The sequence below is a fragment of the Cimex lectularius genome, unplaced genomic scaffold (genome assembly GCF_000648675.2).
Source record: "Cimex lectularius strain Harlan isolate CLEC.00 unplaced genomic scaffold, Clec_2.1 scaffold14, whole genome shotgun sequence".
Taxonomy (NCBI): domain Eukaryota; kingdom Metazoa; phylum Arthropoda; class Insecta; order Hemiptera; family Cimicidae; genus Cimex; species Cimex lectularius.
In genome coordinates, this window is record NW_019392637.1 from 325921 (window position 1) to 340473 (window position 14553).

Genomic DNA, 14553 nt, shown 5'->3' on the forward strand with positions numbered 1-14553 from the left:
CCTAATTTCGCTTTTCAACAGCATTACGACGAACCACGGATGCCATTTCAGTCATAACGTCCAATATCGTCCAACATAAATGAAACCTGAGACAAACTAAACAACTTTTTGTGGACGGAAGTAGACATTTTGTAACCTACATGTATAAAAATGGTGGAGATGTTCAATCTTGTAAAAAAAAACTCATAAAATACGATATATTCTTACTGTTAAGAGAATTTTATCAGATTATAAATGTTTTTTTGAATTTTAATGCAACGTTTTTGGGCAAAAGAAGACTTTTTTGGTAAGTGGACATTTTTTTGGTCTGTTGCTGATTGTTTGAGTCTATAAAATAAGGGTTCAGTTTCCATAGTAAGAAAAATGTTTGAGATTGTAATGTTTTGGAAAACAAACTACTTTTTTTTTGGTCTGTTGCAAATTGGTTTCAGTATATAAATAGGTTTTTGTTAATAAAAGAATTTTATCAGATTATAAACGTTTAGGCGTTGACTCGGCCCTCATCACTGAAGGTTAAGGTCCCAGGTTCGAATCCAGCGGCCCTGCATTCAAACCCGACATACTTACAAATGGGCTTTTTTTTCAAAAACACCTGCTCCCCGAGGGTTGATATAACCAAAAAAATGTTTGCACTGATCAAAAAAGTCGATAAAATATAAAATATATAAAAAAGTATTCTGCTGTTGCGAACCCTCGTAAAATAAAATAAAATAAATAAAAAATTTTTCATCATTGAAATATATATTTCAATCTTAATACAATGTTTTTGGGCAATATAAGATTTTTTGGTCAGTTGCTGACTGTTTGAATAAATAAACATTTTTGTGGACTTTTTGTTAGTAAAATACTTTTTTTTGGGGGGCAGAAAACCGACATTTTGACGAGCAGTTGATTAGTTTTCATAAAAAGACATGTTTCAAATTATAACATTTTGTACAGTCAAATACTTTTTTGGTCTGTTGCAAAGTGGTTTTTGTCCATAAATAGGTTTTTGATAATAAGTGAATTTTATTGGATTGCAAACTTTTGGTCATTGAAAGATTTTTTTTAAATTTTAATGCGTTTTTGGACAATAGAAAACTTTTTTGGTCAGTGCAAACATTTTTTGGCCAGTTGCTGACTGAGTATAAAATACGGTTTTAGTTTCCATAGCAAGAGAAATTTTTAAGATTGTAATGTTTTGGACAGCACACTAATTTTTTTTGGTCTGTTGCAAATTGGTTTTAGTCCATAAATAGGTTTTTGTTAATAAAATAATTTTATCAGATTATTAACTTTTCATCATTGAAATACATATTTCAATCTTAATACAACGTTTTTGGTCAATAAAAGATTTTTTGTTCAGTTGGTGAATGTTTGAATAAATATACATTTTTGTGGACTTTTTGTTAGTAAAATACTTTTTTTGGCAGAAAACCAACATTTTGACGAGCAGTTGATTTTTTTATGTTTATAAAAAAGGTATTAGTTTTCATAAAAAGAGAAATGTTTCAAATTATAATGTTTTGGACAGCTAAATACTATGGGCTGTTGCAAAGTGGTTTTAGTCCATAAATAGGTTTTTGATAATAAGTGAATTTTATCAGATTGCAAACTTTTGGTCATTGAAATATTTTTTTTTTATTTTAATGCCTTTTTGGACTATAGAAAACTTTTTTGGTCAGTGCAAACATTTTTTGGCAAGTTGCTGACTGTTTGAGTCTATAAAATAAGGTTTCAGTTTCCATAGTAAGAGAAATTTTTAAGATTGTAATATTTTGGACAGCATACTACTTTTTTTTGGTCTGTTGCAAATTGGTTTTAGTCCATAAATAGGTTTTTGTTAATAAGAGAATTTTATCAGATTATAAACTTTTCATCATTAATATTTTGATGAGCTGTTGATTTTTCAAGTCTATAAAATAGGGTATTAGTTTTCAAAGTAAGAAAAATGTTTTGGATAGTAAAGTTTTGGACAGCAAAATACTTTTTTGGACTGTTATAAACTGTTTTTAGTCCACAAATAGGTATTTGATAATAAGATAATTTTATCAGATTGCAAACTTTTAGTCAATTAATTGTTTTTGAGGTCTAACACAGTTTTTACAAAATCTAAATTTTTTGATCACTTAAATACTTTTTTCAACTATAACATGAATAATAGACTTTTTTTGATTAATCGCACATATTTTTTTGGGCGGTAGCCAACTAATAATAAATATAATTTTTTGTGAAGTTTTTGTTAGTAATACTTTTTTTGAGCAGAAAACCAACATTTTGATGAGCAGTTGATTTTTTAAATCTCTAAAAAGGGAAAAACGTTTTCATAGAAAGACAAACGTTTCAATTTGTTTTGGATGGCAAAATACTTTTTTTTTTATTTTTAGTGTTTTTGATAGTAAGATAATGTTGTCGGATTGTAACCTTTTGTCATTTAAATATTTTTTTGACTTGTTTTTAACCCAATAGAAGGCTTTTATGGCTTGTAATGAATATTTTTTGTCCAGTAGCTAAATGTTTAAGCCTATGAAAGAGGGGTTTACTTTTCCTAGTAAGACAATTTTTTTGGATTATAATGTTTTAATCAGTAAAATACTTTTTTGGACTCTATCAAATTATTTTTATGCTATAAAATTTGTTCCTGAGTCTTGTAATTATTATCTTTTTAGGTAATTATGGTTCTCTTCTTTTTTTCCTAGAGGATAGAAAGGCCTTTGGTGGATTGTTTTTGCCACTAGACTTCTTGTTGTCTATGGAAGACACAATTGATCAGCAAAATAGTTTTTTGGCTTGCAAAAGATTTTGTTTTACTTCATTGGTAAGTCAACGCCAATAAAATTAACTTGTCTGTAATTTTTTTTTTTGTTTTGTATACGAAAAACGTATTTTTTAAGATGCAAATATGTTCAATAAGCCTTGAAATAGGGTATAAAACGAAAAAAACAAATACACAGAAATATGTAAAAACTTGTATTTCCATTAATATATGTTCATGGTTAAAATATATGTTTGCAATATAAGCAATATATTGTCTTTTATAACAAAAAAGCCAAATAACAAAGAAATAAAACAATAATAAAAAAACAAAACAAGTGGATAATATAAAAAATTGGTTTAAACCGATAACTTGCTTTGGTATAATATAAGTCTCATACTTTTTTTGGTACATATATAAGTATTTTCTGCTAATAATTTAAATTAAATTGAGATGAGTGAGAATTAGCAGTTCCTCAGAGGGTCGGTGCTAGCCACTTGGCCTATCATGTCCGGGTTGGAGAGCGGGTCCAGTTCTGAGAAAAGCTCTAGCCAGGATTTGCTCCCGTCAGACGTGCCCTTCGGCGCCTTCTGCATGGAAAAAGAAAATAATAGCATGAAAAAAAATCAGCATATGAAATTACTTAACTACTCACCGTGCTAGAATCTGCTGAGGACGTTTCGCTGGAAAGGCCTTCAAAATGGCCCAGGAGTGATGAATTCCCCTGAAGGAGAAGCTGCGAAGGCATAAAATGACCCGTCTCGTCCTGAAGCGGTTCTATCAATAAATTAACATCGTCTTTTTTCTGTTCATCGTTATTTTCCGTCTCGGCATCTTCAAAATTCAAAAGCCTAGAAAAAATATGTCTTAATATTAAATAATGGAAGGGGGATAAAGAAAAACAATATTCACTTGTCGTCTGAGTCTTGACTTTCTTTTTTCGGAGATGCTGTTTCATCAGGTTTCATCTCGCTCAGTTCTTTGACCACGCTGAATTCAAATTTTGGATGATCTAAGAAAAAAACATAGTAATAAGTGGTAAAAATGGTTAAATATATGGTTAAAGGTAGTAAAGGGAAAGCTACTGAAGGCTAGGAATGTTTATTTACTGTAACCAATGATCAGGGATGTTTATTACGATTCGAGAGTCAGGAATTGCAAGAAGTGGTTAAGTATGACTGGAGATGGTCAGGTATGGTTTAGTATTGTTAGAAATGGTCAAAAATGGTTAAATATATGGTTAAGGATATTAAAGAGAAGGCTCTAGCAGATGAGGAATGTTTACTGTTATCCATGATCAAGGATGGTTGATCACGGTTAGAGATGGTCAGGAATTGCAAGAAATAGTTAAGTATAACTAGAGGTCAGGTATGGTTCAGTATTGTTAGAAATGGTTAAAAATATGGTTAAGGATAGTAAACGGAAAGCTAAAGAAGGTTAGGAATGTTTCTTTACTGTTATCAATGATCAGGGATGGTTTAGCCCAGTTAGAGATGGTCAGGAATGGTAAGAAGTGGTTAAGTATGTTTGGAGATGGTCAGGTATGGTTCAGTATTGGTAGAAATGGTCAAAAATGGTTATATGTGTGATTAAGGATAGTAAAGAGAAAGCTATAGAAGGTTAGGGATGTTTCTTTACTGTTATCAATGATCAGGCATGGTTTATGATGGTTATAGACTTCAGGAATTGCATGATGTCCAAGTTACATACTCAAAACTGTTGTAAAATTGAGTTTTTTTTTGTTTGCTTTACCTTTACAAGATGCTGCGATGGATGAGAAAGCCTGTGCTGACTGAGTCGCGAATTGCAACATAACATTGTGGTAGAGTATGAGGGCGTGGGAAAACATATTGCACCGGGCCGCTGCGAGCAAGTCGACTTTCTGCAAGCAGTCAAGCTTGTACCGGTCAAAAATCGCCTTGCTCTGTTTCACCATATCCTGGACTTTTCGGAACTTCTCAAGCTGCTTGTAAGTGTCCGGGTCAAGCTCCTGAGATATGTCTTTCATCCAACTAAGGCACGCCCTGTACTCAGTGCGCGTCTTCTCCATCGACTGTACCGTCCTACCCGTGTCCTCAATCGCCCTGTGGCGGAACGTGTCGACCTCCTGGAACAACCGGAGCAACGGATTTCTAAGTGAAATCCTCTGCTGGCCGGAATGCGAGAGATTCTTGCCCAACGTCATCATCACCTGGCCAGCGCCTGTTTTATCATGCTTACCAGCGTCTTTTAAAAATCTACCCATACTGTTCTCCTCCTGAGCTAATACTAAACCAAAAAAATACACTTTAATGAAAAAAAAAAAAAATAAATAAAAAATAATATACATACTGCAAATCCGTTCTTGGTATTTGTCTATTATCCTCTGGAGTTCGAAACAGCTGTCTTGGATCGAACGAAACAGCTCGAGTTTTGCGTCGAGCTCTGCGTCCGAGGCTACGATGTTCACGTCTTCTTTCTTTCCGAGCTTTCTGAACACTGTCTCCTTCGTAACCCAGTACTGGTGCTGCATCTTCGCAATGGCCGAGTTGTTCCTTTGGTTCGGGTCGTTCCAGCCAAGACTGCCGCTACGCATGTAACCGCCATCCCCGTATCCATAAGACCTGTAAAAGCTACACTTTATAATAAATCATGCATAATATTTATTTAAAGCTGAAAAAACAATGTTGATAAAGTTTGCGCCCTGTAGCTTATGGCCAGTATTGACCAGAGATCTGACAACAAATCCTACAGGGTTTTTTTAGTTTTTGGATTTTTTTTCTTTAAGTGATACTGGACTTTTCTGTAAAGCACTTAAGCACAAGCTTATTTATTTTTTATTCATCAAAACAGGTTTTCTCTTCGGTTCAGGAGACAAAAAGCCTGGGTCTGTTTATCTGATATGCCGTCTGTCAATTATTTTGTGAGATTCCAGAGACGATCTCTATGAAATCTCTATGAAGGAATCGACCGAGGCTTACCAAGAGGCGCTGGATTCGTTCATCTCTCAGGGAGGCGTCGTCATCAGCGAAAATACAAAAAATCTTCGTCTTTCGACGGGAAAATAGAGACAACCACCAACGGCCAGTCAGCTGGTAGTGTCGTCCCGGCCGATACAATGCTGCCACATGTAGTTGAGAAACTATACCAAAATTTTTTCCTGTTTTATTTTTAAAAAAATATTTTTCATTTTGAACCTTTTCGGAAGTTTTTTTATTTGTTTTTTCAGGTTTTACTCCGTTTTTGTCTTGAATCTGGTAAAAGATGTCGGAAACTGGGTGAGTACTTTTTTACAATTGAATGGTTCCGCAGACAATGGAATGTCCCTCCTCCCTCATAACAAAAATCCAACAAAATCCCTTAAATTCAGTGTTTTACTATTTAAAACTAAACCTAAAATCTTAAATTATAGAACAAATTTATTTTAAAAAAAGCTTTGCTTATTGTCTTGCACAACAGTTGAACTATTTACGCATGTTTATCGTTTAATAAGTCAAATATTTGTGTAAAATAGAACAGTTAGTGAATATAATTTAGCTAAAGTTCATGGGTTTGATGATGGCCCTTCAACAAGTTTTATATTTTTAGATAATCACGAGAAAAAATTAGAAATTTTAATTTTATAATCTGTAAAATTGACCATATATTATTTTACATTGAAACCATTTCAATGTGGTGCCGATATTGTCGATATTGGAAAAAATCAAATATTTTCGTAACGATTGCACGAGAATGCAATATTATAGACAATTTTTTTCTTTAGAACCAAGATAATCATACCTTAACGGTTCCAACGGGTGCCCTTCCGCAAATTTGCATTGCAGACCATTGTCGATATTGGAAAAAATCAAATATTTTGGTAACGATTGCACGAGAATGCAATATTATAGATAATTTTTTCTTCAAAACCAAGATAATCATGCCCTAACGAATTCAATGGGGCTCCCCTTCCAAACATTTCCATTGTGGACCATGGCCTAAATTAGACAAAAAATATTTGTGTTATATTTTTTAAGGCAAATGTAAAATTTATCAAAATTAACAAAAGAATGCTATATTATAGGTAATTTTTCCATTAAAACTAAAATAATCATCCCTTATAGATTTCAACGGGGATTATTATCAAAATTAGCAATTTCAATGGGGGTCCTCTTCTACAAATTTGTACTGTACGTAATTGTTAAAAGAGAAAAAATATTGAATCTTTTTGGGTTATATCTTTTTACGCAAATATAAAATTGATCAAAATTAACATGAGACTGCAAAATCTCTAATTTTTTTCATTAAAATCATAATGATTATGATTAAGCAGATTAATCAATTTTATATTTAAAAATTAACGATTCCGATGGGGGTTCTTTTACACGCATTTATCTTCTAGATTATTGCCAGAAAAAGAAAAGTAATCCAATATTTTTGTTATATCTTTTTAGGCAAATGTAAAATTGAATCAATGCTAATATGACAATGCAATGTTATACTTAATTTCTCCATTAAAATCAAAATAATCACCTCCTAACGATTTCAATTGGGTGGTCTTTTTGTGTTATATCTTTTTATGCAAATATAAAATGTATCAAAATTAAAATGTAAAAATCTATAATTTTTTCATTAAAATCATAATCATCATCCCCTAAGGATTTCAATGGGGGTGTCTTTACACACTATATGCTAGATTGTTGTCAGAAAAGAAAAGGAATCCAATATTTTTGTTATATCCTTTTAAGCAAATACAAAAAGGAATCAATGTTAACATGAAAATCTATTAAAACTAAAATAATCACCTCCTAATGATTTCAATGGGGTGCCCTTCCACAAATTTGTTTTGGTTATTCTCAAAAAAGAAAAGTAATTCAATATTTCTTGTTTGTATACTTGGAAGCCATTATGAGGCTGTACATTTAACTTTCATATTGAGAGCAGTTCGTTCATCAGATATTAATAAATTAGAAATATTGTGTGTCCTATCTATTTTATCAAAGATCACGATCCATTTCTTTCGTGAAGACTGTGTCTTACGATTATGTTAGTGTTAAAGTTTAAACTTGACAAACAGAAATGAAGAACAGACCGAGTACGGGATGTCGGACTCGTCCGAATTCCTCTCAGAAGACGAACTGCCGGAGGTGGACGAGCCTTCAGAAGCGGAATTGGCCGAGATGTTGAAGCACGAGTTATCCAAGCCGGACGAGCTGGACGCCCCTTCTTCCGAGTATTTCGCACCGTCTGCCATCGAGAGTGAAGACGAAGCTGGTCCGATCGTTTTGGAAGAGGCATCTTCTAGCGAGGACGAAGCGAAGCCACCCGATGTGCGCTCTCCTTCGCAGACCTCGGTCGAGAAAAAGGTGGAAGAGGTGCAGGAAAAAGAAGAAGTCCAGATGGAAGAAGAGCCTGAAGAAGTTTACGAACAGCCAAGCGTAAAATCTGAAAGTAAGTATTCATTTCATTTTTTCAAAAAGACATTGCTTCAATTTTTGTTTGGTCAGTTACGGCTGAAAGCGCAGGCAGCATCAGGTCGAAGAGCATCGACGTGATTCCTGACGAACCGAGATCGAGGATCGCCAGCGCCGAAATAGGCAGGATCTATCCATCTCAAGTAGAAGAGGAAGAAGTCTACATCGACGAGTACGACGTGAACAAACCGAGCGGTGACCAAAAGCTCGACAAATTCATTTCCAGTCTCACCGAGGTCGACGTGTAAGTCCAAAGACGAGATAATCGTATGACCTCACCCTAGACACCTATTTTGCGGGCGGTTCTTTGTACCGATCGAATCGCCCATTCCTTCTGGCCACAAAGGAGTCTCCTCAAGGCAAAATCTTAGGTTTCATCCTTTACTTAATATACACTCTTGACCAACCCCAATCATCCCTGTTCATCATGTGCAATCCTGTTCTTCTTGTTCTTTCTATACAACCTGGCATTTCCGTTCTTAAGAAGTGAAGTCCCTAAAGGCATGTCCTACCTCCCACTCTTTACTAATCTTCAGTCCTAGCTCATTGCCAGTGCATTAGTTTTACTGACTGTTACTTCTGGGTGACATACAGTTCTCCTTCACCAAGGAGTCTCCCAAGGCAATGCCCTAGATCTCATTTTCTTATACACTGTTGATAAAGTTGCCTACAGTCTCACCTTTCCGTCCTTAAAGAGGGTAAAAATCAATAACAGTATGTCACTTTGCAGACCGCTATCTTTGATTGGCTTCGCTCCCAGTAAAGGGATCCCCAAGGCAGCGCCCTAGGTCCCACTCTTTTCCTAATCCACATTTCCGAACCATTTCTAGTACATCACCTTTGCATTGCAATGCCACCTGTTTAGAATTTGCATGCCTTGTACTTGTTTTTCGCACCATACCTTACTATCCTGAAGAAGTGTATAAAAATCAGTACCATCCTTTTCCCGACGCTACTTTCGGTTGACGTACGGTTTTGTCTTTTTGCCAATATATCTAGCTTGTAAAGGAGTCTCGCAAGGCAGTGTCCTAGGTTCCACCCTTTACCTAATATTCCCTGCTGTACATGACCAATCTTACTAATACTTTCCTGTACAAGATTATACTTACTTATGATATTACTATCCCATCCTTGGAAGTTCGCTCCATACAGTCTAACTTTTTCGTGCTTAAGAAGTGTAGGATAAATGTGGATAAAAATCAATGTCAGTACTTTGGTTTTTCCAGTTCGCTCATCCATCTAGCCTTCAGGCATGAGCGTAGCATGGTAGCGTCTTACGTCCCACTATTTTCTTCAATCATCGCAATACTTCCCTGTTTAAATTTGCAATACCTACTGCATTCCTGACCTCGCCTCTCGTTCAATTCGGTCTCACCCTACGGTCTTTATGAAGTGGGTGATTTTCTTCACTATCACCTATCCATCAAGCCCGTGAGGGAGTCTCCCAAGGCAGTTTCCTAGATCCCTTTACACTCACTATGTCCAATCCCCCCAATTACCTGTTGATAGTTGCAAACCCCTTCAGTCTAACCTTATCATCTTTTGACGAGAAAAACCCTATTTCCTGTACACCTCAATAGTGTGGTTCTAGGACCTTGACGCATGGACACCTCTTGTCTATGTGACTGACCATGAGCATCCAACTCTTATAGAATCCAATTACTTAAATACAAAATCATCCTTTCTGTGCACAATACCTTCGCTATGACTTGAACATCGATAAGTGTTCAATGCCGAGGTACAACCAATTCCACTACTCACTCTTTGGTCATCCAATTTTTTTAGCAACTCAGCTTACTTCAGGTTCACTTCCTGATTGTCGTGAGGCAGTTGGATGGCTTATGTAATGTGATTTTACTTAGAGTCATTACATTTACTTGTTTGATAAAAACTTCAGATCCAGTTTGAAAGTGATAAGGCCGGAGTCGGAGGAGAGTTACAGGAGCGAAATGCCCAAGTCTCTCCACCAGCTGTTCTCGACGGAAAAGCCTCCCGATGAAGACGACGAATTCGCCTGGCCGAATTACATGCTGACGGACCGAGACCAAATCTACGAAAACCTTATAACAAAGACGATCTGCAACAGTAAGATCATGGTGATAGAAGGCGAGCACATCTTGATGCGACGCGACCACATGGAAATGGGCAGCAAGGTGAGGATCCTTGGCGGAGGGATGGCCGGGCTCGACCCTCTTTTCGGGGGCTACGTCGGTAAAGGGATGCTCACGGCCGCGGTCATCGGTGACAGGTACGAAGCTCCCAAGGTGTCTGCGATCGACAAAGCCATCGAGGAAATGACGATAGACAACAACAACGGCATCCTCATCATCGTGCAGAACAGTTACGAGAACCGTGTCGCGTTCGGCCTCGCCATGCAGAGGGCACGGCAGAGGGGAATCCTGATAGATATGATAACAGTGAGCGACGACTGCTTCGAGGACAAAAGGCCAGGCGGTGCCGGTCGACCCGGCCTCACCGGCATCCTTCTCGTACTGAAAATCGCCGGGGCCATGTCAGAAAAGGGAAAACAGATCAAGGAAATATTCATTACTTGCAGGACCATTTTAATGGCGACCATTTCATGCCACATATTACCGGATCAAGTGAGGATCGGCACTTCCACCAACGCGGACGAAGGTGCCAGGATCGCCATAAGGGACGTACAACTCAAAGATATAATCACATGGATGATACAATACGCCACGCATCCTTGCAGGTACAAACATTAAAAAACCCACCTTAAATCACACCTAAAACTGAAAACCCTTACAGGTATTTTTCACTGCCCCTTTCACCACTCAACAAAATCGTCCTCCTTGTCAATTCCTATACACAAGATTCTATGTTCTTGTATTCTGCGACGGCAGAGATTATAAGACAGGTGAATAAATTGGACGTGGACATCGAAAGGGTGTTCGCCGGCAACTACATAACAAGCAGCCGTGGAGAACGAGGTTTTACCATTACTATTTTCAAAGTGCACAACGATGAATTGCTAGAATGGTAAAGTATAAACACAAATATGTACAATATGCATAACGTTGTCAATATAGAAAATAATTTTAATAAATTCGTTACGTTTAGCCGAAGGTCGTGGGTTCGAATCCCTAATCGCTCGTGACACTTTTTCATTTTCAACCAAGGCCTTACATAAAAAAAAAAAATTTAATGTGGATAACCTAACATAACCTAACGTCAAAAGGACCTTAATTGGGTTTCGAAGCTAAGTTAGCTTTACAATTTCAATAAAAACATGAATATTCACGTATAAAACACGTGCAGACACACATCATACCATAAATACAAGTATTTAGTATAACCTCCCCACAATAAAAGTAGTTAAGTTGAACTTCAATCACTTTACAGTTCAAAAAAGATTAGTTCTTGATCTGTAATTGATAATTACGGCTAATACAATGAACTAATACTCAGGAGAACGTGAAACGTAAATGTTATTATTAACATAACATAATAAAGGGTTACATAATCTGGCCTCGATTAGGTTGACTTTTTGGATGCTCGGTAATCAATAGTAAAACTGCAAAATATCGATTATTCTCAATGGTCTACACTGTCGATAGCTATCGATGGCTCATACTATAGATAGTTACCGACTCTCCGATGGTATATATCAAATGATAATCGAAAGTGAAATTACACAATATCGATTCATATCTATGGCTGGCTGATATTGTCGATAGCAAAATATCGATTTTTAAAAACAGATTTTAATAATTGATAGTGAAATAACTAAATATCGATTCTTTTTCTAAGGATTTTACTATCGATAGTTACGAATAACTCGATGGTCTCTATCAAATGATAATCGAAAGTGAAACTATACAATATCGATTTCGATCTATAGCTGATATTGTCGATAGCAAAATTTCGATTTCTAACGACAGATTTCGATAATCGATAGTGAAATAACTAAATATCGTTTCTTTTTCTAAAGCTTTTAATGTCGATATTACGAACAAATCGATGGTCTCTATCAAATGATAATTGAAAGTGAAACTACACAATATAGATTCTTGTATAAGGCTTGTAAATCTATAGTAAAATATCGATTTCTATGATGGATGTTGGTAATCGATAGTGAAATAACCAAATATCGATTTTCCTCTTAAGGTTCTTATTATCGATAATCACGATATTTTGGATGACTCTTACCAAATTATAATCAATAGTGAAACTACACAATATCAATATCTACCTATAGAGTGTATTATCAATAGCTAAATATCGGTTTCTAACAGTGGATGTTGGTAATCGATAGTGAAATAACGAAATATCATTTTTCTCCTACGGTTCTCACTATCGATACTTACCGAATCTCCCGATGGTTCTTGCAATCCATAATCGATAGTGAAATTTCACAATATCGATTCGTCTGTATTGCGTATACTATCGATAGTGAAATTTCAAATAATTAGAACGATTTATTTGTTATGGATATTCGTGATATCTTTTGACGGTGAAACACAGTATGTTTAAGTAATACGGTTTAACATAACCTAACTTTTAAACATTTTCGAAATGTAGGTGATCTTACTTTTTCGTTTAACATAGCTATACTAAATGATCGTTAATTAATATTTTATAGGCTATGTGTTAACTTTAAACATATAAGTTATAAGAAATTTGGTTTGATATAACCTAACCATACAAGTGATAGGTTAGGTTAGTTTGTTTCAGGCTTGTATAATCAGTATTTGGTTTTTATTTATGATTTATTGTTTTTTAATTTGTCAATTAGGATCGATGCGCCAGTGGATGTGGAAGCGTGGCATGGAAAGGAATGCGGCCAGGTCCCGAGCATAATGAAATCGATAACGATGATATCGAAGCCGATCGAACCTTTCGGCCCGTCCTTCCCTCCGGACATCGAGACGAAGCTGCCTCACATCCTCAACTACGTCTGCCGTGCGATCCTCGCCGTCGAGACCCTCCTCAACACCTACGACCTGAACAGGTACGTCGGTTCTGCGATAGCCAGAGGCGCTTCGGCCCTGGGCCAGATCAACAAGACGAATAAGGTCGACTGTCGTTCCGCCTACAGCTTCCTCAAGCAGATTTCGGTGACTCTCGAGGAAAACATGAACGGAGCGATCGGGGCCCTGTACGGCCTCGTGTTCCAAGGGGCGGCTGAGGTACACGACAAACTAAAACTACTCCTTGATGTCCCCCTAAAAAAAACTTATTCGGTTTCAGGCTTTTCTTTGTTTTTCGAGGTTTGTCGACATGGAACCTTGGATGTGGGGCATGGCTCTGGAAGGAGGCGTTAAAAACCTGATCTGCTTCGGCAAACTGAAAGAAGGCGACTGTACTCTCCTTGACGCCCTCGTCCCACCGCTCAGGAAGTACAACAAGCTGGTCAGCTCCGAATCGGAGGTCGTTCTGGACGGAGTAAGTGTGTTCTCTCAATCAGTCGAGCCGTCCGCATCATAAATCCAACGAATTCGCAGGTCCCGTTAATGATCGAGCTGCTGAACGAGGCCAAGCTGGGGATGAACAGCACACGAAAGATGAGAAGCCAAAATCACATCCCGGGCGAGCCGGAAGTCGGAGCGTACACGGTCACAATCGTATTCAGCGCTATACTGGAAGCGATCAGATAATGAAAACGGCTAATTTGGAAAAATAAAAACTTCAAATTTTCAATTAATTGGCTGATTCTTGGGAAAATAAACATAAGGTAAAAAAACAGGTGAAACATTAACAAAAACATTTATACACAGTAAATAAAAACACGAATTTCACTATAATTCCAATAATCCAGTTGAAAGAACCTGGTAAGATAAAATATCCTTACATGAGGTTAGATTGATTGTTTTTAAAAGCTTCATTTAATTAATAATTTATACAATGATGAACCATTGCTAAGTAGGGATATTGCAATGAATAAATACGCAGGATACCATAGATTGTATGATAATTACATAACCTAACCTCAAAAAGACCGAATTCAGGTTTCAGAATTAGGTTAGGTTTACGATTTCAATAGTCATGCATATTTCATCTACGGGCTTGCGCAATTTTACACACATTTGTACAACAAAATTACCGTAAAAATGATTGGTTATAACATAAACACCGGCTATTATAGCAAAAAAGAAAAGTCAGGTTAGGTGGATATTTGACAGTTGATTGGTTATAACATAAACACCGGCTATTATAGCAAAAAAGAAAAGTCAGGTTAGGTGGATATTTGCCAGTTACATTCAATTTATACTTCAAATAATGATCAATTATTGGTAAGAAGAATAAGGCAGGAGTTAAATACATAAATATTTTTACTAACATCACTAGTTAACATAACCTTAGTAGTCAGGTTAGGTTCATTTTTTGAAAGTTTCATTAAATATTTTAAATAATGATCAATTA

The 14553-nt window shown here is 36.3% G+C and overlaps 2 protein-coding genes across 4 annotated transcripts; one reads left to right on the plus strand and one right to left on the minus strand.

The window, feature by feature from the left end:
- Positions 1–191: 191 nt before the first annotated feature.
- LOC106663064 (triokinase/FMN cyclase-like) lies at positions 192–13834 on the plus strand. Its single transcript, XM_014387603.2, has 10 exons — positions 192–286; positions 2679–2797; positions 5943–5991; positions 7770–8143; positions 8200–8410; positions 10064–10882; positions 10939–11169; positions 12926–13319; positions 13381–13575; positions 13635–13834. The coding sequence occupies exons 3-10, from the start codon at positions 5978–5980 to the stop codon at positions 13785–13787; spliced, it is 2391 nt and encodes a 796-aa protein (XP_014243089.1). The 5' UTR covers positions 192–286; positions 2679–2797; positions 5943–5977; the 3' UTR covers positions 13788–13834.
- Positions 3144–5822, minus strand: LOC106663066 (islet cell autoantigen 1-like protein). Of its 3 annotated transcripts, none has more exons than XM_014387606.2 (6): positions 5695–5822; positions 5066–5337; positions 4487–5002; positions 3647–3746; positions 3390–3600; positions 3144–3324 (listed from the first exon to the last, which is right to left on the minus strand). In XM_014387606.2, exons 1-6 carry the CDS (start codon positions 5715–5717, stop codon positions 3199–3201), a joined length of 1248 nt encoding a protein of 415 aa, XP_014243092.1. In that variant the 5' UTR covers positions 5718–5822; the 3' UTR covers positions 3144–3198. The 3 variants fall into 3 exon arrangements, with proteins under 3 accessions (XP_014243092.1, XP_014243093.1, XP_014243091.1); XM_014387607.2 differs by having other exon boundaries at positions 3390–3585; positions 5066–5346; positions 5695–5808; XM_014387605.2 differs by having other exon boundaries at positions 5066–5346; positions 5695–5808.
- Positions 13835–14553: the final 719 nt, after the last annotated feature.